Source organism: Salvelinus namaycush, chromosome 31 (genome assembly GCF_016432855.1).
Source record: "Salvelinus namaycush isolate Seneca chromosome 31, SaNama_1.0, whole genome shotgun sequence".
NCBI classification, from domain to species: domain Eukaryota; kingdom Metazoa; phylum Chordata; class Actinopteri; order Salmoniformes; family Salmonidae; genus Salvelinus; species Salvelinus namaycush.
Window position 1 is genome coordinate 39,118,925 of NC_052337.1, and position 24,974 is coordinate 39,143,898.

General features: G+C 43.3%; 2 protein-coding genes across 2 annotated transcripts in view; one reads left to right on the forward strand and one right to left on the reverse strand.

The window, feature by feature from the left end:
- The first annotated feature begins 10,005 nt into the window (after window positions 1–10,005).
- LOC120025889 (B-cell CLL/lymphoma 7 protein family member A-like) lies at window positions 10,006–18,383 on the forward strand. The gene is made up of 6 exons (XM_038970604.1): window positions 10,006–10,152; window positions 13,288–13,372; window positions 13,558–13,648; window positions 14,883–15,032; window positions 15,839–15,951; window positions 16,399–18,383. Exons 1-6 carry the CDS (start codon window positions 10,061–10,063, stop codon window positions 16,471–16,473), a joined length of 606 nt encoding a protein of 201 aa, XP_038826532.1. The 5' UTR covers window positions 10,006–10,060; the 3' UTR covers window positions 16,474–18,383.
- Window positions 18,384–20,832: 2,449 nt separating this feature from the next.
- clip1b (CAP-GLY domain containing linker protein 1b) overlaps window positions 20,833–24,974 on the reverse strand; it is a 35,315-nt gene continuing 31,173 nt past the window's right edge. Inside the window, exons 16-19 of the mRNA XM_038971323.1 lie at window positions 22,112–22,199; window positions 21,736–21,954; window positions 21,450–21,556; window positions 20,833–21,312 (exon numbers count right to left, since the gene is read on the reverse strand). Of these exons, the coding sequence (XP_038827251.1) occupies window positions 21,078–21,312; window positions 21,450–21,556; window positions 21,736–21,954; window positions 22,112–22,199 (649 nt within the window). The 3' untranslated portion in view covers window positions 20,833–21,077. The remainder of the gene's footprint in view (window positions 21,313–21,449; window positions 21,557–21,735; window positions 21,955–22,111; window positions 22,200–24,974) is intronic.

Consider the following 24,974-nt stretch of genomic DNA (forward strand, 5'->3'; position numbering starts at 1 on the left):
TCCCCCTCTCTGATGCGTACGAGATGGTAAGCGTTACGAAGGTCCAACTTAGTAAAGAACCTGGCTCCCTGCAGCATCTCGAAGGCTGACGACATAAGGGGAAGCGGATAACGATTCTTAACCGTTATGTCATTCAGCCCTCGATAATCCACACAGGGGCGCAGAGTACCGTCCTTCTTCTTAACAAAGAAAAACCCCGCTCCGGCGGGAGAGGAAGAAGGCACCACGGTACCGGCGTTGAGAGAAACAGACAGATAATCCTCGAGAGCCTTACGTTCGGGAGCCGACAGAGAGTAAAGTCTACCCCGAGGGGGAGTGGTCCCCGGAAGGAGATCAATACAACAATCATACGACCGGTGAGGAGGAAGGGAGCTGGCTCTGGACCGACTGAAGACCGTGCGCAGATCATGATATTCCTCCGGCACTCCTGTCAAGTCACCAGGTTCCTCCTGAGTAGAGGGGACAGAAGACACAGGAGGGATAGCAGACATTAAACACTTCACATGACAAGAAACGTTCCAGGATAGGATAGAATTACTAGACCAATTAATAGAAGGATTATGACATACTAGCCAGGGATGACCCAAAACAACAGGTGTAAAAGGTGAACGAAAAATCAAAAAGGAAATGGTCTCACTGTGGTTACCAGATACTGTGAGGGTTAAAGGTAGTGTCTCACATCTGATACTGGGGAGAAGACTACCATCTAAGGCGAACATGGGCGTGGGCTTCCCTAACTGTCTGAGAGGAATGTCATGTTTCCGAGCCCATGCTTCGTCCATAAAACAACCCTCAGCCCCAGAGTCTATCAAGGCACTGCAGGAAGCAGCCGAACCGGTCCAGCGTAGATGGACCGACAAGGTAGTACAGGATCTTGATGGAGAGACCTGAGTAGTAGCGCTCACCAGTAGCCCTCCGCTTACTGATGAGCTCTGGCCTTTTACTGGACATGACATGACAAAATGTCCAGCAGAACCGCAATAGAGACAAAGGCGGTTGGTGATTCTCCGTTCCCTCTCCTTAGTCGAGATGCGAATACCTCCCAGCTGCATGGGCTCAGTCTCTGAGCTGATGGGAGAAGATGGTTGAGATGCGGAGAGGGGAAACACCGTTAACGCGAGCTCTCTTCCACGAGCTCGGTGACGAAGATCTACCCGTCGTTCTATGCGGATGGCGAGTGCAATCAAAGAGTCCACGCTGGAAGGAACCTCCCGGGAGAGAATCTCATCCTTAACCTCAGCGTGAAGTCCCTCCAGAAAACGAGCGAGCAACGCCGGCTCGTTCCAGTCACTGGATGCAGCAAGAGTGCGAAACTCTATAGAGTAATCCGTTATGGATCGATCACCTTGACATAGGGAAGCCAGGACCCTGGAAGCCTCCTTCCCAAAAACTGAACGATCAAAAACCCGTATCATCTCCTCTTTAAAGCTCTGATAATCGTTAGTACACTCAGCCCTTGCCTCCCAGATAGCTGTGCCCCACTCCCGAGCCCGACCAGTAAGGAGTGATATGACGTAGGCGATCCGAGCTCTCTCTCGTGAGTATGTGTTGGGCTGGAGAGAAAACACAATATCACACTGGGTCAGAAAGGAGCGGCACTCAGTGGGTTGCCCAGAGTAACATGGTGGGTTATTAACCCTAGGTTCCGAAGACTCGGAAGACCAGGAAGTAACAGGTGGCACGAGACGAAGACTCTGAAACTGTCCTGAGAGGTTGGAAACCTGAGCGGCCAGGGTCTCAACGGCATGACGAGCAGCAGACAATTCCTGCTCGTGTCTGCCGAGCATTGCTCCCTGGATCTCGATGGCAGTGTTGCGAGAATCCGTAGTCGCTGGGTCCATACTGGTCGGATCTTTCTGTTATGCAGATGAATGAGGACCCAAAAGCGACTTAACAAAAACAGAGTCTTTATTCCAAACTTAAACAAAACGGTACTCCTGGATATATCTTAGATGACACCTGCTCACACGCAGCATCTGATGAAGGCAAAAACACGACAGGGCGGAACCAGGACACGGAACAGCAAACATCAAACAAAGATCCGACAAGGACAGAAGCGGAAAACAGAGGGAGAAATAGGAACTCTAATCAGAGGGCAAAATAGGGGACAGGTGTGAAAGATTAAATGAGGTAGTTAGGAGAATGAGGAACAGCTGGGAGCAGGAACGGAACGATAGAGAGAGAGCGAGAGAGGAAGAGAGGGAGGGGAAGAGAGAGGGAAAGAACCTACTAAGACCAGCAGAGGGAGACAAATGGAAGGGAAGCACAGGGACAAGACATGATAATCAAAAGACAAAACATGACAGGTTCAATTCGTTTGAAAATACACGAATTTCTGTGCTACTTAATTCGTGCGAAAATACACGAATTTCTGTGCTACTTAATTCGTGCGAAAAGACACGAATTTAACCAGTAGGCGACACACAAGCCGTTGCAACAACCATGTAGACGCGATAATTTGTATTTCATTTTTGTTCTTCTTAATGGCTAATTCAACGTCATGAATATACAGAAATGTTGTCTTTGTTTAACCATGTTTTAAAATGTGTCGTTGTATGCCTATATGTACTGTTTTAGACTTGCTGAACAGAATTTTTGAGAAAATATGCACATTTACGTGCGACTTAATTCGTGGGAAATATTGTTTTATTAATGCCAATGCTGTTTTCTGTGCTTGATTTCGCTTAATACTTTGGATACTGGTGCACTTGTAATCAGAACGCCTTTTTGTCATGTAGGCAACCATACACGATTTTCTTCATAACCCATTTCATATTTCGTGGAGCCTAAATTACACCATTTTCTTCATAATGCATGTATTACATGTTAATGTAAAATAATGAATTATGTTGGCTTACACTTATGGCCTTTCCAAGGCCTTTCCATACCTTAAGGGAACATTTTAGCACTCGCCATATGGTTAGTGAGAAACGCCACATTGCAAATGTAAGGTCCCTTACTAGATGTCCTGCAACGTTTCTAAAATTCGCGGACGGCGTCGGGCCGTGCGCGGGGGAGAGATCTTTCAGGAAGTCATCAAACTAAATCTCTCGGACGTTCGGTTTCCGTTTTATAAAAATAACAAATTTTGGTCATTTTTCCGCAGTCTCGGAAATTCCCACCAGAGGGAAAATAAAGAATATTGCAAATGCACAAGCACATTGCAAATGCATGTGGCCTTTTCTCCTAAACGGAAAATATTTCGAAGACGTAATGGACAGTTGGCCCCGAACAAGATGGCGTCGAGGCCTCAACGCTTTTTGAATTATGGCCATTTTTCTGAGATTAAAGGTCAAAAACGTAAAGTAGGGTGCTAATTTGACCGCTTCACGTCAAAGTACATAAGCATACGGTGTCAGGAAAAAAAGAACCAGCCATTTATCTATTGTAATTTAAGAGAAATCGTACATTGACAAATTGGTCATGTTCACAAAAAGGAGTTAAAAAAAAAAAAAGTTACAGATCCAGTTGCAGTGTGTTCAGACGAACATTTTTTAAGTGGGTCTCGAAGCTCTGCCAGAATTCTGTGATTTTATGTGATTTTATGAAATAACACACACTCATTTAACCCTCTGTAAATAAGTCAGTTCTTAACATAAAGACTTAAAACTCAATATTATATAAGAGCCTACCCCAAGGAGGATATGTGTTCACTTTCAGCTTCCTATGTCAACCGAAAGTACCTTCAAATGGTGCCATAGGATCAGTTTCGAAGGGTTAAAAAGGTCAGATCTGCCTCCCGGGTGGCGCAGTGGTCTAGGGCACTGCATCGCAGTGCTAGCTGCGCCACCAGAGTCTCTGGGTTCGCGCCCAGGCTCTGCCGCAGCCGGCCGCGACCGGGAGGTCCGTTGGCCTAGCGTCGTCCGGGTTAGGGAGGGTTTGGCCGGTAGGGATATCCTTGTCTCATCGCGCTCCAGCGACTCCTGTGGCGGGCCGGGGGCAGTGCGCGCTAGCCAAGGGGGCCATGTGCACGGTGTTTCCTCCGACACATTGGTGCGGCTGGCTTCCGGTTTGGAGGCGCGCTGTGTTAAGAAGCAGTGCAGCTTGGTTGGGTTGTGCTTCGGAGGACGCGTGGCTTTCGACCTTCGTCTTTCCTGAGCCCATACGGGAGTTGTAGCGATGAGACAAGATAGTAATTACTAGCGATTGGATACCACGAAGAAAAGGGGATAAAAGGATGGAGTGAAAAAGTACGGTGCTTAAAGACACACAAAGCCTGCAATGGCATTGCCATTATCTCCAGGCCGTGCCGAGTTCAACGAGATGCCCCGCTTGACCGTAGCTAGCTCGGTCTGAGTGCAGCGACAGGGACAAGAAGAAGGACCCAAATGACCCTTTGACCTCAATTTCATATTTTTTTGCTTTTGGGAGACAGAGAGAGAACCGTTAAGGTTAGAAGCACAATTTGACCTCAGGAACGTTCCTAAGGTCCTCCCGATCTGTGCAAGCCTAACATTGACCGTGTGGCATTAACCCTTAATAGTTAAAAGAAGGTGTTTACATCAAACAGTTTACAATGACATCTCCCCATAGGAATACATTGCCTGCTCCCCTAAATTCAACCTGAAGCCTATGTGGGTTAATAATGCCTTATGAACCTGTCTTCGATGACAATCCATCAAGCCACTATGAGGTCTACCTGTGTCGATTCTAAGCTTCCTGGAGCAACCGGAAGTGGTTAAATCACCCTAAAAGTGTTTGCCATACCCAACCTGCAGTTTGAGAGAAATAGTGCATTCAACCCTATGTAAATCAGTGAGTTCTTAACGTATAGACTTAAAACTCAGGATTCTGTAAAAGCCCACTCCAATGAGGATATGTGTTTACTTTCAGCTTCCTGTGCCAACCGGAAGTTCCATAATTGGTGTCAAAAGGGCTGTTTCGAAGGGTTAAAAAAGTCAAATCTTTCCAAAACTTAATATATGTGAATAGGCAACCCTCATGAACTGTAAATCAGTCATTCATCCCATCAGATTTCAAGGAAAAATTTACACACCCACACAGAAAGGATGGAGTGACACACTGAGGGGCTTAGAGGCAGACAGTGCCTGCAATAGTTACTTTTGTTTGAACTTTTAAAGAACCGTCAGACCTAGAGTTCTGAAACTTTACAAACCTGTTCTAGAGCTCAGGTCGATTAAGCACGGTGAGTTATGTGGCTCTAGAAGGTTCTCGGACCGATAAAAAGCCTCGGTGCATTTGCATTGACTTCAATTCATTTTGAGCATTACAAAATGGTGACATTTAGAAAAGTCCCAGAGTTGCAAGACTAGGTGCATTGAAACCGGCTCGGCCCATAGAGACGGACCCCGACATTTCTGTCCGATAGCTCATTCAAGGACCCCGTAGCAAGGCATGGAAAAAAGTGGAATTTCAGCACCAATTAAGGTTTTGCTCGGGCACCGAATGACCTATCGAGCCGAAACTTGGGATTCGAGGTCGCCTCACATAGGGCTAAACATAATGTGAAAACTGGACCCGCAGCTAGAACATAACTACGTATTATTTGTTTTATTATGGTTTAAATGGAAGGCGCTGTGAATTTTGGGCCTGCTCTGAAATATGAGATAGTTGGCTTCTAAACGAGTTGGAAAAAGTGAGTTTGGAGTCAGATGGTATCAGTTTGGTGTCTGAAAATATCTAATTGGCTGATGGACACTGACTTGCTAGTTGACTTTTGTGCATTTGCAATATGTTTCAACAGTGAAAAACCACCAAAATAGCATTCTGAAATCACCACTAAAAATGACATCACCATAGCCGTGCCGAGTTCAACGAGATACCCCGCTTGACCGTAGCTTGCTCGGTCTGAGCCCAGCGACAGTGACAAGAAGATGACCCTTGACCTACATTTCAAGTCTTTTGCTTTTGGGAGACAGAGAGAGAACTGTTAAGGTTTAGAAGCACAATTTGACCTCAGGAACGTTCCTAAGGTCTCTGTGCAAGCCTAACATTGACCGTGTGGCATTAACCCTTAACAGTTAAAAGAAGGTGTTTACATCAAACAGTTTACAATGACATCTCACCCCATAGGAACACATTGCCTGCACCCCTAAATTCAACCTGAAGCCTATGTGGGTTATGAATGTCTTATGAACCTGTCTTCAATGACAATCCATCAAGCCACTATGAGGTCTACCTGTGTTGATTCTAAGCTTCCTGGAGCAACCGGAAGTGATAAAATCACCCTAAAAGTGTTTTGCCATACCCAACCAGCAGTTTGTGATATATAGTGCATTCAACCCTGTGTAAATCAGTCAGTTCTTAACGTATAGACTCTCACACACACACACACACACACACACACACACACACACACACACACACACACACACACACACACACACACACACAGCAAGGATGGAGTGAAAAAGTATGGTGCTTAAAGACACACAGAGCCTTAAATGCTTTTAGGGGGGATCCAGACTTCCATACCCGCTCTGGGAGCGCTATACTACCGCCCCAAATCAATGGGTGCTGGCCTGAGTGATTTATGGAGGTTTTCAAAAAATATTCTGTTTTTTCTTCTGGAAAATATTTTATGTTTTTTCTTCTCGAGTCAATGGCCTGAGTGATTTATGGAGGTTTTCAAAAAATATTCTAAGTCCAAACTTTTCATGCACCTGGTATTTTTTTTGGGTTACCAGGCGTCATTTTTCAAAACGGTTGAAATTGCTTTTAGGGGGCATCCAGAGTGTCACATGACCGGATGAGGTAACTATTCTTGTTCTTCTTGTAACTTTCCGGTAGGCTAGAAGCTTTCCGGTGTTTTGCTGCTCGACACAGGTCGACGCAGGTATTGCACTTGATTTATCGTTATCGTAACCGTAGGTGCAGCCAAGTGGAAATACGAACGCTTTCTAGCTATTTCGCACTGACGGTAATTTGAACACAAGAATGTTTCTAGTGAAAAGGTGCTTACACTCAGAGCCATGTATTTACACTCAGCCACCCTAGCCTTATTACGGGTTAACGTTTTGGTAATTTTGGTTGGCCAACAAAATGTAAGACTACAATGACTGCATACGTTTCCCCAAATGTTATACGAAAAAAATATGTTTTGTTATTGATGGACAATGGCAAGGCTGCCATTGTATTTTCAGTTACATTCTGTTCAATAAAAATGGTTTACACGTTTATTTTTTAAGAAATACATGGAACTACAACCGAATAAAACACCATTAACCATCATGCATTGCTTACATTCATTCTATCCTGAAAAGTCTGTTCAGAAAAATCGAAAACAGTACATATAGGCATAAAACCACAATGTTTTAATAGGGATTAAATAAAGACAATATATATATAACCTCTTATGGTTAAATGGTTAAAAAAAGACAAAATATCTATATATTCATAACGTAAAATAAATAAATACAGGCGATCGCGTCTATGGTTGTTGCAACGGCTTGTGTGTCGCCTACTGGTTAAATTCGTGTCTTTTCGCACGAATTAAGTAGCACAGAAATTCGTGTATTTTCGCACGAATTAAGTAGCACAGAAATTCGTGTATTTTCAAACGAATTGAACCACCCCAAAAATGCACTAAAACGCACGAAATCTGCTGAAATACATTTTGTACATATATGCGCGAATTGAATGTGAGGCTGGGCTGGATCAATACATAAAAGGAAACCACTCATCAAGAATAGATTGGAGATTGGCACTGAAAATATTTTTTTAATAATCTACTCCTCTGAATGGATTCGTATGTTGTCAAAAAGGTGAGTTTCTGAAATCCAATGCATGCAAAATGCTCATAAGTGATGCAAACCACACATTGGCATTGATTTGTTTTTGTACCAACATGTTGAGCCTTTTTTATATATGTATACAGTAAGGACATTCAGAGACTTGTCCTGAAGCCACTCCTGTGTTGTTTTGGCTGTGTACCTAGAGTTGTTGTCCTGTTGGAAGGTGAACCTTTGCCCCAGTCTGAGGTCCTGAGTGCTCTAGAGCAGGTTTTTAATCAAGGATCTCTTTGTATTTGCTCTGTTCATCTTTCCCTCGATCATGACTAGTCTCCCTGTACCTCCCGCTGAAAAACATCCCCACAGCATGATGCTGTCACGACCATGCTTCACCGTAGGGATGTTGCCAGGTTTCCTCCAGACGTGACACTTGGCATTCAGTCCAAAGAGTTCAATCTTGGTTTCATCAGACAAGATCATCTTGTTTCTCATGGTCTGAGAGTCCTTTAGGTGCCTTTTGGCAAACTCCAAGTGGGCTGTCATGTGCCTTTTACTGAGGGGCTTCCGCATGGCCACTCTACCTTAAAGGTCTGATTGGTAGAGTGCTGCAGAGATGGTTGTCCTTCTGGAAGGTTCTCCCATCTCCACAGAGGGACTCTCCATCAGGTTCTTGGTCACCTCCCTGAACAAGGCCCTCTCCCAATTGCTCAGTTTGACCTGGCAGACAGCTCTAGGAAGAGTATTGGTAGTTCCAAACTTTTACATTTAAGAATGATGGCAGCCATTGTGTTGTTGGGAATCTTCAATGCTGCAGAATTTTTTTGGTACACTTCCCCAGATCTGTGTCTCAACACAATCTTGTCTCGGCACTCTACGGACAATTCCTTTGACCAATTCCTTTGGTTTTTGCTCTGACATGCACTGTCAACTGTGGGACCTTATATAGACAGGTTGTATAACTTTCCAAATCATGTCCAATCAATTTAATTTACCACAGGTGGACTCCAATCAAGTTGTAGAAACATCTCAAGGATGATCAATGGAAACAGGATGCACCTGAGCTCAATTTCTAGTCTTATAACAAAGGGACTGAATACTTATGCAAATAAGGTATTTGTGTTTTTGCTTTGTCATTATGGGGTATTGTGTGTAGATTAATGAGAAGAGAAAAATATTTAATACATTTTAGAACAAGGCTGTAACGTTAAAAAAGGGGGGGAAAAGGGAAGGGGTCTGAATAGTTTCCGAATACACTTTTTATGTCTTTTATTTTCCATTCATGTTTATTTTAAGTATTTTTTGTAGATCGTTGACAAAAAATTGCAATTAAATCAATTTTAATCCCACGTTGTAACACAAATATGGAATAAGTGTGAATACTTTCTGAAGGCACTGTATACGTTGTATTCTTCAAGATGCAATGGGTACATATCATTAATTTATAAGTCCAAACATTTTTGTAGCAACTGCAGATTGCCTCGTTAAACAGTGAGAACCTGCTGAAATTGACAGCTGTGGTTGTTTGTGTGCTAATGACAGGGGAAGTGAGAGGTAAAAAGGAACACTTCAGCTTTGGGGGGTGTGTGTTGTGCTGTCAGAAAGTGAATGTTGTCTCTGTTATCATGGAGGTATGAAAATGAAGAAGCGTAGGACCTTCATGTTTGCTTCTAAGACCACATTATGTGCTGTAGACATGTACTTGACAGGGTAATTTGTGAAATGATGACCTTATAAGGTGTGTTGTGTAGTGTAAATTATACTTTTAAATAAACATTGTTTTTCACTTCATGATCTTGATCTAATCTGACTTTATTCATTCATAAAATTATGGAAATCCGAGCCATAAAGAGACATATGACATGTGTGTCTGTTTATGTAAAGTCACAAGGCTGAATTCACATTTTTTCTTTAAAGCCCAAGACATACAACTTTACTAAACCCCCAATCTTGATCATCAACTCAACCCCTAACCATTTTTTTGTAACCTTCAATTGCCTTCACATTGTTCTCCCTCTTTTTTACTATTAACTTTATTTACTACTGTCAGAAAACAGTCCATCGGGAGTGTTGCTTTGATTCTGTGAAAAATATAGGCAATTTGTTTCAAACCGGTCCAATCGACTGAGAAGAAAATATTGTGCTGCTTATGTATCAAAAACGGTCTAATGGAAAGTCTGCATTTAAAAGTTGAGTTTGTGTCGCTTTGTTCTCCTGTGTGGATCACAGCGGGGAAACAGGGCGACTCTGCAGCTGCGGCCTCTACTCTCCACTCGGCGCAGGCGCGCTGGCTCTGTACTGAGCGTGTCTGTACTGATTGTGTCTGAACTGCCGGCGAGCTTTAAAAATATTCTAGCCTTCCAACCGCGGCAATGTCGGGCAGGTCGGTCCGAGCGGAGACCCGGAGCAGGGCGAAAGATGACATCAAGCGGGTTATGGCCGCGATTGAGAAAGTACGGAAATGGTAAGAAAGAGGGAAAAAACACTCGTTACCTAACATGAGGAAAAGCATTGCTTGTTGGGGGTGGGGGTGAGGGGAGAGAACGAGCGAGAATGCAATTGAAAGACGGCAGATATTTTAAGGGAATTTAGGACAGATTCTCTACTCAGGTGCGCTAGGGCGCACTCGTGGTGTGCGCGACTACGTATATCTAATCGTCTACAAACCAGATCCCAATGATTTTAGATAATTTTCCACCAAGGTTTAATGTGGGTTGAACCCAGAAGCCATTTCGTTGCAGTCACATGAAGCCATTCCTTTTTTCCTGGCCGTTGTAGTAGCGGAGAGGGAAGAGAGCCGACTGTTTCAGAACGCCGACTCAACGCAAATCCTTCAAAAACATACTTCGGGACTATAGGCTAAGACTAGTGCGCTCTAGAGTCGGAGTACTTTTTAGACCGTCTGGAGTTTTAAATTAAGCGCTTCGAGTCGCCCATTAGGTCAAATAGAGATTGCGCGTGGGGGCTGGGAGAGGGACTACTCATGTTTGACTGAACACGCAATTAGTCCGGTTTTACAAATATAACATTTTATATTTTATACATTTTATATTTTTTTTTATATATTTATATAAAATGATGTTAATTAATTGCTTTCTATCAATGTACCATTTATTTTCAACAGTGGATTAGTTTGAATCGTTTACTTTCTGAATGAAATTGAGATTCTGCGCTAGTGTCTCCATTATTAAGTAAATCTGCTAACCAATTGAAAGCTCACTGTTAAAAAGCGATAGGGACACATTGAAGGCTATTTGCAAATTACAACCAGGAAACCTTCAAGATGGAAAGAATTAAAACATTCTAATAGCCTACTAAAGTTTGTTTTCATATTTGTTTCAATAGTGTGTCTACCTGTTGAATCAAAACTATTTCTAGTTTCAATTGTAATAGGCCCACATTCATATCGAATCACATGCTAGTGCACAAATTCAATTACTGTTTTATTATTATTACGCAAAAAGGCCTCATTGGTTTTAACTAGGAGGGATGGGAACCATCAGGGCAGAGCCCCACATTTATAGCAAAAAATAAAAAGTCATGTTTTTTGGCATTAATCCGTGTCACATATAATTTTGCAAGCAATGTAAAAAAAATATATCTTTGAGTTAATAAAGTCGCATACAAACATGGTTTCTTTTTTGTTTTCTTGAGTAAGGCAGCTCCAAAATGCAAGTGTTTCAGCCTAGCTCAGTGCTTTCTGTGGTGGTGGGGCAAGCCAGCAGAAAATATGGCGCATTACGCCGTGATTGGCTCAGTGTTCTGTCACTAATGGGGACACTACGTCACCGCCAAGTCTAAGGGTAGAGCTCTAAAATTCTAGCCCCTCGGGTGCTGCCATAGAGTTACATTAGAAGTGCCCATCCAAGAAGGCTCAAGGTCATTGGCCACAGATAAAATGATGTCAAATCACATTATATCTACAGTAACTTTGATTGGACTGATCATGTCAACATTATACTTTAAAAATCTTAGCTAGCAGTCATCATCATGAATCAAGTTGACAATCTACTGGCAAATCCTATTTAATCATTGTCATGTGAAGAGAAATAATGAAGAGAAATTATAGATAAAACGTATCGGTGCTCATCGGCCATTAGACATAAACATTACACAACAAGTTGGAATTCGCAAATTCAACAATGAGTGCTTTGGAAGGAATCAGTGGCTAACTGTGAGCATTGCAAATCAATCATTAGCCTGCTATTCAGTGGAGTGGCTCTGTGGTCCCAAGTCTAAGATTAAGGGTCTCTTTTCCTTGTTTAAAATTATAAACATTCAACATTGACCATGCTGTCAATCCAGCATGATTTGTGCTGCGTTCAAAACAACTGTTAACTCAGAACTGCAAAATCTGACTTTAGTGAGTTCAAGACAACTGGGAACTCGGAAAAAACTAGCTAAAACTGGTCAAATACGTTTTAAACTTTCATCCAACTCGGAATTGTAAATCGGGAACTCTGGCCTCTTTCTAGAGCTACGACCTGAAGATCACTGATGTCATCATGATTCAACCTTTTTTTTTCTTCGAGTTCCCAGTTCTCTTGAAAGCACCATAAATCCAGAGAATGCCAGACTTTGATGACAAAGTTTGATGACAAATTTGCCCAGGAAGGACTGCCGTGCCACCTTCCTGTTCAAGTGAGCACAGCACAACAAGGTGAGTCCAAACATCTCTTGTATGCTGCTGCATAAATGATGTAATATGCCAGGGAGATATGTATACTGTAGCTAAGAAAGTAATACTTTGTCTCAGGCCTAACAACACCCGTGCCAATATATCCAGCAAACACCGGCTTCTCGGGCATTATCACTTAAGTTAGCCTTTAGTAGCCCATGTGCCTCACCCTAATAATTTGGTCTATTTTCACCTCTTAATTTTGCTTACTGTTCTGACTTGGTGGTCCACATGTAGCCTATAACCTGTTTTTGGGAAATGTAATCATCGAATATTGTAAGAGCTTTCATTGTCTGCTTATTATATGCCCCCTTTATTTATCCTACGGTTCTGACTTGGTGTACAGGGAGAACACTGTAAGAACGGCCCATGTTCTGAATTCTGTCGCTGTACATTTCAAAAGTGCTGAACAAATAGTTATATTGACTACGTCCGTCCTAACTCGCTCATTAATGTCTTAATCGAAATTACGGATTGCCTCTTATCCGCTTGTCGCCCCCTTATGCCATAGTTAGTACATCTCAATTGTCAGTAGAAATCACATTTGTTTAAGCAAGTCAGCCATATCAGCTATGTTTTTTTTAAAGGCAGTAAATGAAGCTAAATCAACTGTTTCGCTGTCAGACAAGGCTCCGTTGATAGCCAGGTGTAGCAATGGTATAGTGCAATTAATGTATTGTTTACCCACCAAGATTTACATGCTAAAATCACCACTGGGAACCGTTATTCTATTAATCAATCAATCAAATTGTATTTACTTGTATTACTATAGTCTGTGACTATGTGTTCTTGTGTCTGTCTGACTTTTTTCTTTATGGTGTTTTGCGTGTACCACTGGTCCAGTTGATATCACTAAAGAAACATTGAATGGGAATTGAAGTGAACCATTCAATTCATTCTAAACCTGTGTGTGTCTATCAGGGAGAAGAAATGGGTGACCGTAGGAGACACATCCCTGAGGATCTTCAAGTGGGTTCCAGTGACTGAGCCCAAATCAGCAGATGATGTATGTAACCCCTCCTCCCACACACACACACACACACACACACACACACATACACACACGTCAGCCACATTAAAGTTCAGTAGATATGTCTTTTACAGGAATTCTCTAAGCACCTCTTCAAACTCGCATCACGTCACTGTGTTGTATGTAACCAGTATTTCTGCCCCCCGTCTGTTGTCTTGCAGAAGAAGAAGAAGAAGGGGAAGGATGAGAAGTATGGGTCAGAATTGACCACACCTGAGAACAGCTCTTCTCCTGGGATGATGGACATGCATGGTGAGTAATGCTCAATTCAGAGTCCATAGCCGCCATACTCTGACGAACGGTCCATTATTACAGATTTATACAACGGGTAGGTCTAATCCTGGATGCCGATTGGTTACAACCGCATTCCAGCCGGTGTCTATTCCACAAGTTACCACCGGCTAAAGCTATGACGTTAAAATGCCTATTTACTCTGTTCCATCTGACTGCACAATCCACTTTCTCATCAGCCCAGCCAGGCAATTTATACACTTGATCTCCACTATGAAAATGATCTCACATTTCTTTTAGACTAGCATTTGGTTTTCACCATGGAGATTTGTATGAATCTTGCTGTCTGTCCCTCCGACATTTAAAATTCGATCTCTAGCTGTCCCATAGTAATGAATGTCGGGACGAGACAGACAGTCAGTCTTCTGAAGTGATTGTGTTAGCTGTGTGGTTGGATAGCTCCTCTGAACAACAGTGTCCTGATGAGAGAGCACATTTTCTATGCCAGGTGAAATCACGTGTCATTAGCTCATTCTTATGGATGTATCCAAATAAATGTCTCTAGAAAGCTTAAACAAAGGTATATGCAGCTACTTTGCTGTTCAAGCCGCACTATTTGACGTGACCGTGAGTTAGCCGTAGTTGGCTGGCTAGCTTGCAAGATAGGGATAAGAATGTTGCCAGCCAGTATGGCAATGGAACATTTGGAACGTCCATAGATACAGAACAACAAAAAGACTTAACGACTGGGTCGCGTCTCTGGCAACCGAACCAATAGAACAAACGACCAGCCGGCTTGGGTAGGAACCTTAGATTTGTGTCGGGACTATATCTCATGGAAGGATGAAATAGTATGAATAAATTCATCAAATTCATGTTTTTCTGGAAAATATGTCAATCATTTTTTGAATATGTTAGTAACCCATTGTATAAAAGTGATAATGCCTTCGAAGCCGGTGTTTGGATGATATATTGGCACGGTTAGCCAGCCGTTTCGGGCCTAACTACACCCGTGCCAATATATCCTCCAAGCACAGGCTTCTTGGGCATTATCACTTAATTAGTAACCTCATTTCATTGGATGATAAACTAGTCACGGCTGTATCTCACAATAAACCATGTGGCTCTGCAGCTTTGAACTCTGTAGGACACTTAACACCCGGTGTGTGGGTCGGTATGTATGCCTGTGGACCCAGAATGGAATTGAAAGTTAAACCAAATTAAAAGCCCATCTCTCTCTCCTTCTCTCTCTCAGATGACAACAGTAACCAGAGTTCCATCGCCGACTCCTCCCCTGTCAAACAGGAAACCAGCTGCAGCACTAGCCCCGCCCCCGAACCCTCTGCCGTATCCCACGGCGACAGCAGTGAGGCCAAGAGCGACCAGAGCCCTGACAGCAAGAGAAGTGAGACATGCGCACACACACCCACCACCACCACTACCAACGGGCAATTGCCAACCCTGAAATCCCCTCGTATTGTGGCCCTTTCCTTAGACACTTCTAATAGAACTGGATAGGTGAAGCTAATGGCAGGGTTTAGAAGAACAGTGTATATTCAATTCCTGTTTGGTTAGCTGGTTAGGCCTGAAGTCACAGGGCAGTACTCAGGGACTCATCACGCTGAGAGGGGGAGAGAGAAGGATATAGAGAGAGAGTTCAGCTGTGACCAGACCCTCAGGGCTTCAACTGCCAACCCTCCATCTTCACCCCCTACTAACAAGAGACCTCTCAGCCTGGTGCAAAATAGAACTCTCTCTCTACCCCTCTCTTGCTCTCTACCCCTCTCTTGCTCTCTACCCCTCTCTTGCTCTCTACCCCTCTCTTGCTCTCTACCCCTCTCTCTTTCTCTCTACCCCTCTCTCTTTCTCTCTACCCACTCTCTTTCTCTCTACCCCTCTCTCTTTCTCTCTACCCCTCTCTCTAGTAGCCCTATATGTAATACTCCTCCCCAGTTATACCTTTGTTGCTGAACATTTGTAACTAATGCATATTACCACACAGTGGCATCAACGGGTTTAGAATTCCTTTCCAGTATCCCTTGACTTGAGTTGTTTGTAGAAAATAAAAGGGGAACGTATGAATACTCAACATTAGAATGTCTTGTAGCAGAATGTCTTGTAATTGATGGTCAAAAGCAGTCATTCAACAGTAACAGATCTGACAGGTTTACTTGGTGATTCATGTCGTGCGTTAATGTGTTTGTGGTGCAGCGAAGAGCAACCTGTCCACGGAGGGCTCAGAGAGAGGACAGAGGGACAAGAGAGACAGCAGACAGACGTCCTCAGGAGACAAGGACACCTCAGACAGCTGCGAAGCCACTCAGGTACTCTGTTCTACTATACTGTATGTTCTACTCTTCCTCCGTGAAGAAGATGAGTGGCCTGAGGACCTCCTGGAAACCAGATTATTAATTTAAGGGTTTTTATCCCGCCCACATTTCTAAATAAATAGATAAACCAATAACTTCATCAGCTGTAGTTGTGTAGTTGTTTGTATGTTTGTGGGCGGCAGGTAGCCTATCTGTTAGAGTGTTGGTCCAGCAACCGAAGCTCGCTGGTTCGAGTCCCTGAGCCGACTAGGTGAAAAATCTGTCGATGTGCCCTTAAGCAAGGCACTTAACCCTAATTGATCCTGTAAGTCGCTCTGGAAAATAGCGTCTGCTAAATGACTAAAATGTAAAAAATGTATGTTAGCAGAGACAAGCTGGTGCAGCCTTGTTTTAGCTAAAACACCCTTATCTGACTGTGTGTTTGTGTTTCTGTGCTGGCAGGAACAGGAGGAAGAGGCTCCTCCCAGTAAGAAGAGCAAGGAGGAGTCTCCATCTCAGGACTACGAGGAGAAATAGACGCGCTGCATCCTTCTCTATCTTCTTCCTCCCTTCCTTTCTTCCTCCCCCGTAGCCCCTAACACTCCTCCGAGCAGAGGGAGAAAGGACTTTATCTCCCTCCACTAAGCCTTCTTCCCTCCTCCTCTTCTTCCACACTCACTCCCTCACTAATGCCACGAGTAGTTCTATGAACCAGCCTGTTATCCCCTCCATGGCCAGGGGTTGCGCTGTGAGCCCAGCTCTTCCCAGAAGAGAAACACTGACCTGCACCTGTGACGCAAACACACTGACAATATGGGACTTCACATTCTACGCTGGCACCACATGCTAACAGAGTAGGATGAAGTTTACCCTAGACAGTGATCTAAGGTTTAGTTTCTATGTTTTCCCCCCTGATGGTTAAAATTAGGATGCAAGGGAAGGTAGACTGATCCTAGATCTGTAGCTCTCATCTTCTAACCCAGGAGCCACGTCAAACCTCCCCCTAACTCGCCTTCGGTTGTTCCGGTGTTTGTTTAGGACAGTTTCCAAGTTGTTTAGTTTTTGGGTTGTTTAGCCCAGGAGGGTCAATGCACTGTTAAGGTGTAATGTCACAAAAATGGCACGGCAGTATGGTTTTACTGCTGCTGTGCTGGGTGTGGATTTCTGTCAGTTTGTTATTTTAGTTTTATTTAACTTGCTTTGTTTTCTAGAGGGAGAACAACAGTGGTTCTGGTCACGTTTATTTTTTCGCGAGGACAGGCTTGTAGCATATGTAGGTTTTATCGAAGGGTGGGATTTGATTATTATGGGATAACGTACTTGGTAGGTCAAACTGTTTTTAACTACTTTTTTATTGTACCATGTTTTTATTTACCTTGTGGTTTTAACATTGAGCTGACGCTAATGATTTTATTCAGCATTTACATTCAACTATAAACAGTTTCTGTTTCACATTGGTTACTGTTAGAAAGACAAGATGTACTATACAAAACTGCATTCTGCAAATATCTGAAAGAAGAATTGACTTTGAGGGAGTCCGCAGCTTCCCACGAGCCTGGGTGTCAGTCAGTTTCTCTTCCCTGCTTCTTTCCTGTCAAAAGGCATGACGACTACAAAAGTGTTGAGGAGTTTGACAGAAACATGTTGGTGTCCAGGCTAAATTCCCACTTGGTCAACAACAATGACCGTTTTTATGAGTCTTCATTGCCATGGCGGTAGTTTAAATGTACTACTACGTGTATCACCTTTCATTACCTCCCCTCAGTGTCCAGTCAGTCTTGTAGTTCAAACTGTGGCTCAGATTCTCATTCAAGGTGCTCAGATCCTCATTCAAGGTGCTCTCTGTGGGTCGCAACCTAACTTCAGGATAGAGGAAGGAACGCATACTCGCACATCTGTCAACTAAAAAAATCCTCAAACCTATTTATGTATTTTTTGGTTCGGTTGACTTCATCAATCAATAAACGTTTATTTCCCCGGAAATCAATGAGTTCAGATGGCAGATGATGCAGACATGGGAATCTCAGAGCATGAGCCTGTCTGACCCACTGTTTATCAGTGGATACACACATCCAAACATCAGTTCAATAGAGAGAAATGAAATGACATTTCAGTGGAGACCGAGGACGGCTTAGCATATACCTCATTTACAGTCCAGCAGAGCTGGTACTCGTGATGCTATGTAATTGACATGAACAGTTAGAAGAGCAGTATGTACAACATTCCGTTTTTTAGATATCTTTTATTATGTTTTAGCTGTCACCTGGTTCTGATTGAACCGGTTAATGCTTCTAGTTTAACTCATATGAACTGTGTATATAAAGAGCTGAGAAAACATGTCAGATGCTTGTTTTCTTGGGACCATATTGCTTATTTATTCCATTGCTAGTGCTCAGATTTGATCATGTCCAATGGTTTTGTTTTATTAATAAAAAGCCCAAAAATGTTTTTTTACCCAGTGTGTTTTCTGTTGCCCATTGATTTCTGACGTATTACCTCAAGTACTAGATTAAAGAACTCTTCAACATAGGTACGTTTCTGTATTTTTCTTCTGTTGGAATTATATGTCAAAATAACCAATTCTTCCTACTCATTTTGGATTGAGGCCTGCAGATTTATCTTCCTAATGCGTATGCTTTGTTGTACTCCAATGAGAAGCACAAAAGACTTAGAGGGAAGGCAATCTGAGGTAGCAGCTGGCTTTCAGTTTGCACTCAAACACTTCCCTTCCCTACAGACTTCCCCTTCTCTTTTAGGGGCCTGTTTTTCAGTGAAACTATTTTCCTTGTCTTGTATTTGAGGGGAACTCATGAAAAATGGAGAGGGTTATTACAGTTCCCCTCGTCCTGTCAGGGGTAATGTATCTGGGGATGAATTAATTATGAGCAGTTCTTGTACTTCTTGGTCTGTGAGATGGAAACAGCCTGGTGTGGTTAGTAAGTTTGGGGGTGGGGGGCTGGTGGTATTTGTTTGTGCGGCTGCAGAGAGGAGTCTTGTCCAGAAACAAACTCTACGACCCGCTGGACACTCCATGTAGATCTGAAAGGATGGATTGGATAGGTGTAAGGAACATGGTTGTTTGTTCCAGCCCATAACTCTACTGATTTTTGGACTATAACTTACATCATCAGATGATAAGAGGAAATCAACATTCTACAGGTAGAGTATTTGTTTTTATTGTAATTTTTTTGTACTTTGTACACAACATAGAAAACCAGTACCGCTTTACAGTAGGGTCCTCATCTGTAAAGGGTTTATAACAGTCTACCAATTAACAAACCCTTTATAAAGCCTTTATAGATGATGCCTTAACGTTATTTGAAACATAGAAAACAGTGCACTAAACAGTCACGTCACCTAGTAAAGAGTCCACAATGTGCTTATAGAGTTAATAACATCATTACAAGTGCGTTACGTTTGTTCCCTGGAGTCGGTACATCGTTATCGTACAACGTGCGGGTCAGTCTATCAGCAGAGCAGAAAAATAAAATACACCTAAAAGATCATTTTTGTTTCCATGGCACCTTGTGCACATTTAGTTTTTCAGAAAACTTCTGATGGTTATTTACAAAGGCCGGTGTCATTGGTTAGTCACATAGATCTATCATACATAGCTTTGTTACACCGGGCGATTCAATATGATCCAAACTGTGTGCTTCGGTACATAGCTCTAGTACACGTATATCTATTACAGGACAGGCCGTTTTTAAAAGACAATACATAAAATACACAGGCAGCACACAAAAGGTGACAGTTACTAGGTCGTTTTCTGTCTCAACATTTCTTATCAAATCAATACGTTTGTTTTTTCATTTAGCGTGGCAGTTTCTAAGTGTGTCCTGGATTCTAAGAGGGAGTTTTAAAGTGAGTAGTGCAACAACAAGTTAAGTGGCTGGCGTTCAGTTGCCTTAGTTTGGATGAGCGCCTGCCACCAGCACCAGGTTGATGTTCAGTAGGCATTAAAACAACATGTGCGTTTTTGTGGAGAATTTCCCAAAATACCTCCTCAGTTCCAAAATGTCCTCTATCATTTTGTGCCTGCTGAACACAACCTGGTAGTACAGGTAGACTGTGTGTCCTGTGGTATTACCCTGTTCCCTTTGTGGAGGGGACATCCATAGTCATCCCTACCTCCTCTCCCCTGTAACTATTCCCCAGGTCATTGCTGTAAATGAGAATGTGTTCTCAGTCAACTCACCTGGTTAAATAAGGGTTAAATAAATAAATAAAAGGGTCAGGGTCTGGACACAGCACACTGACTCGGGAATGTGACATGTGAAAGACAGGAATGTGTTGGAGAAACATTCATCATTAATTGTGCTATTAGCAGTGAACCACTCTGGTGCATCCAGGCCCTTCACCCTCACGGACGTCTGCATCGTCAAATGCCTTCCCTCTTGCCCGGTTACATATAGGAAGTTTATTTCCTGTGAGAACTGAAGTCAAAACCCAACCCATGCTGTATCCAAAAACAAACAAAAAAACATAAAAGAATGAACTAATAACAGAAGATGATTCGTTTATGAACTAATAACAGAAGATGATTCGTTTATGAACTAATAACAGAAGATGATTCGTTTATGAACTAATGACAGAAGACTAATTCCTTTAGTTCCTAAAATGGATATTACATGTCGGAGAGGGAGTTAGAGAGAGGGAGGAGAGGGAGGGGGAAGAGAGTTAGCGAGAGGGAGGAGAGGGAGGGGGAGGAGAGTTAGAGAGAGGGGGGGAGGAGAGGGAGGGGGAGGAGAGTTAGGGAGGGGGAGGAGAGTTAGCGAGAGGGAGGAGAGGGAGGGGGAGGAGAGTTAGCGAGAGGGAGGAGAGGGAGGGTGAGGAGAGTTAGCGAGAAGGAGGAGAGCGAGGAAAGGAGAGTTGGAGAGGGAGGACAGGGAGGGGGAGGAGAGTTAGCAAGAAGGAGGAAAGCGAGGAAAGGAGAGTTGGAGAGGGGGGAGAGAAAAGTTAGTGAGAGGAAGTAGTAGAAGTAATAGGAGAGTCTTAGGGAGCGGGGGATTTTGAGTTACCTAAGTGGACTATGACAGTGAGTGACGTACATAAATACGATATAAAAACCCAGAGGGAGTCTGGTCGGTGTTTGGCGTTCTGTGCAGGGCAGGGGTGGGATACTTTGGATGAGAGTGAGTCTAGAAGGTCTGGTCATCTTGGCAGGACTCTGTGGAGTGACCAAAGGCCTCACAGATGTCGCAGTACGGCCGCTGGTCGGCTGGCTTGCCCTTGAAGGAAGAGTGGGGCACTGAGTCAGGGCTCTGGGCCTGGGTCGGACAATCTTCGGTGTCATGGAGGTCGAAACAGTCACAGATATCACAGAACAGACGAGGAGGAGCCTTCTTGTCCTTCTTAGATCCACACTCTTCCAAACTAGAGAGGGAGAGACCGAGAGAGAGGAAGAGAGAGAGTGATTAGGGAAATGCAAAATATTGCATGTTGACGGGTCTGTCAACAACTGTAACTGAGGGCTAAGTTTGGGGTTTGGGTTCAGAGGTTATAAGACTGACCCGTCAGTGCCGCCGTTGAACTCAGCCAGAACCATCTTCTTCAGCTTCACCTTCAACTCCTCGTTCTTCCTCTGCAGGTCCACGATCACACTGTTCAGGAAGTTAATCTGAAGGAGGAAAATAAATGGAGGGAGAGAAGAAAGAGAGACCACAGTCAAGTTTATATAAGAAAGAGTGGGGTGGACTGTGAGACAATGGTGGAAGTGCGGATATCTATCTATGCAAATTATATACTGTATAAGTGACAAGCAGATGATGCAATTTTAATACTAATTGCGAATCATACCTGTCCCTCTGCAAACTCCTTCTCTTCTCTCAGCTGGTCCAGAACTGCGTCACCTGAGGAAGGCATTCCACTGTCCCCTCCCTCGGAGGCCTGCTGTCCCATGAGCCTCTGCTCCAGGCTGGTGACACATCCCTGTAGTTGGGCCTTGTCTCTCTCCAGCGCCTCAACGGCAGACTGCAGCGTCTTGGCTATGGCGTTCTCACCTTGCAGCACCACAATCTACAGGGAGAGGGAGACAGAGAGACAGGTTTCAACGAATATAGAGATACAGCCGTTGTATGGCAGCCCAGAGAAAAAGCATAGGACCCAATGCAAGTTTTCTTAATTTTTTCATCAAAAGGCCCAGAGTCTGCCAGAGTTGTGTGTGAATGTTTACCTCATTCCTCAGAGTCTCCAGCTCCTTGTCCTTATCTGTCTTCTGGAAGTTTCTCTCCTCCCCTGTCTCCTGGTTGGATAGAGTTTCCCTGGGGGGGGGAGGCAGAGGCAGAGAACCGCTAAATACAGAACTCACACACTCACACTGGGACTGGCAGGAGCAGTGCAGTACATTTCTCTTTGGGTACAGTGAGAAACTTCTGCCTGATGAAGGTCTCTGACTGCAATTTTTTAAACTTTTGATTTACAATAAATAATCAAATACTTCACACAATAGTTGTGATACTCAAGGCGTTGGAACAAGGTTCACTAAAGACTAGTGAAGCTAGCTCTTTCTCAATAACAACATTGGGAAGTTTAGGGCCGAAGTTTGAAAGAACACAACAAATCCAGATGTTGAAATCCAACTTGACAACAAAGGCATTATCAGGATTCAGATCACAGTGAATAACCTGTCTTTGGAAGCCCAAGGTTGATGGCATTACCCTGCCTGGGTCTCGAGATCCAATACATCCACATGGAACAACAACCTTAATCACATGCTGACCACACCGCTCGCGTCGAGTGCGTTGCAAAATAAATGTACACATACATGTTATTCAATCATTGCACCCACACTGCTTGCGCACGTCAACGAGCATCTGCGTAGCCAGGCACTAAAATAGAAGTTGGTTCTATTTGTGAAGCTTCACTCGCTGCAAGTCCTGCCTCTCCCATCTCCTCATTGGTTTTTAGGAGCATATACCCACGTGGGTGATTGAAAGATGAACTGAGGTCCACACTCCAGTCCAATTGGTGGTGGTAATGCACCTTAAAGTTGGTTGCCAACTGCCATATGAAGTCCGAAGATGAAGAAGACTGAAGGTGGAGAGATTACTAGAACTAACTAGGTTTACCCTTTTATCTGTGGATTAATTGTCGGAGTAGAGGACCTTGTGCATTTCAGGTAAAATAACAACCCAATGTTTATATCCAAGGACAAATTATCTAGCAACAACACGCTAGCTAGCTAAATTTACATAAATGTTTAATGCTTTTCGAGGAGAGATTACTAGAAACAATGCTTATGCTTTTCGACCTGTCCCCAAATGAATATAATTGGTTCAGAGTTTGTTTTGATATTTCAACCTGCGTGTCCTGATGGCGTCTGGTGTGGGTGGACAAAATCAACACGCGCGCGAGCGGTGTGGTCAGCATTTTAATCACAAAAGATGTAGCTTGGATGTCTTCCCCTTAACAAAGTCTTTACTACAGATGCTAGTCTAGATATATAGCCTACTTTTCTAGGGATTAATGCTGCTGAATAACGTCTCTTTTCTGACTGCCTGACTGTGAAACATTCACCTGAAAAGGTAGTTATCCCCTGATCTCTCCTGACTGATTAGTCCTGCTCTACATAACCTTTCTCAGGCTTTCATCATCTCTCTCTGGTTTAAATAACCTTTCTGATGCCAACCTCCCACCTCTTCTGCTCCTCTCGTCTCCTCCCATTTCCTCTCCTCTCTTCCCCACCCCAACTTCTTCTCCTCTATCTCCTCTCCCCTCCTTCCCTCCCTCCCTCATCTCCTCTCCCCTTCAATATTCCTTTCCTTCCTGCCCTCCATCTCTCTCCTCTCATTACTAGTGTTAGTAAAGGGATATACAGTGCCGTGAAAAAGTATTTGCCCCCTTTCTGATTTTCCCTATTCTTGCATATTTTTGATACTGAATGTTAGCAGATCTTCAACCTAAACCTAATATTAGATAAAGGGAACTTGAGTTTACAAATAATAAAAACAAATGGATACTTATTTTATTTATTTAATTAACAAAGTTATGTAACATACAATTCCCCTGTGTGAAAAAGTAATTGCCCACTTACACTCAGTAACTGGTTGTGCCACCTTTAGCTGCAATGACTGCAACCAAACACTTCCTGTAGTTCTTGATCAGTCTCTCACATCACTGTGGAGGAATTTCTGCTTTAACTCAGCAACATTTGTTGGTTTCCAAGCATGAATGGCTCGTTTCAAGTCCTGCCACAACATCTCAATTGGGATTAGGTCTGGATTTTGACTAGGCCTGTCACGTCTGCTACGCTCTTCCCCCCTGGCGCTCGAGGGCGCCAGGCGCCCCAGCATTGCGCACTCCTGCCACCATCATTACACACACCTGCCTTCCCCCCGTCACACACATCAGCGATTATTGGACTCAAAAGTTTCAAGTTTATTACCTCCCCTATATTTGTCAGTTCCCCAGCTCTGTTCCCTGCTGCTGTGATTGTCGTTTGTCATTGTGTATCCGTGTGCTGACGCTGTTTCTGTCTTGCTCTCCCTGTACCTGCTTCTCGTCTCCGGTGTCGGTCCTTACAAGGCGCCATTACAAAACTTCTAATATGTTGCTTTTTAGCCATTTTCATGTAGACTTGATTGTGTGTTTTGGATCATTGTCTTGCTGCATGACCCAGCTGCGCTTCAGCTTCAGCAGGACAATGATTCTATTCTAAATTATTTTAAATCGTTTTTTTTTTCAGCAATCTACACACAATACCCCATAATGACAAAGCGAAAACAGATTTTTTTTTAAATGTTTTGAAATAACAGAAATACCTTATTTACATAAGTATTCAGACCCTTTTCTATGAGACTCGAAATTGAGCTCAGGTGCATCCTGTTTCCATTGATCATCCTTGAGATGTTTCTACAACTTGATTGGAGTCCACCTGTGGTAAATTCAGTTGATTGGACATGATTAGGAAAGGCACACACCGGTCTATATAAGATCCCACAGTTGACAGTGCATGTCAGAGCAAAAGCCAAGCCATGAGGTTGAATCAATTGTCTGTAGAGCTCCGAGACAAGATTGTGTCGAGGTACAGATCTGGG

Excerpts from the sequence above, each read along its gene's own strand:
- LOC120025889 (XM_038970604.1), top strand. The coding sequence starts at position 10,061 with ATGTCGGGCAGGTCGGTCCGAGCGGAGACCCGGAGCAGGGCGAAAGAT. Across the intron at positions 13,649-14,882 it reads TGGGATGATGGACATGCATG|ATGACAACAGTAACCAGAGT; the intron begins GTGAGTAATGCT and ends TCTCTCTCTCAG. Across the intron at positions 15,033-15,838 it reads GAGCCCTGACAGCAAGAGAA|CGAAGAGCAACCTGTCCACG; the intron begins GTGAGACATGCG and ends TTTGTGGTGCAG.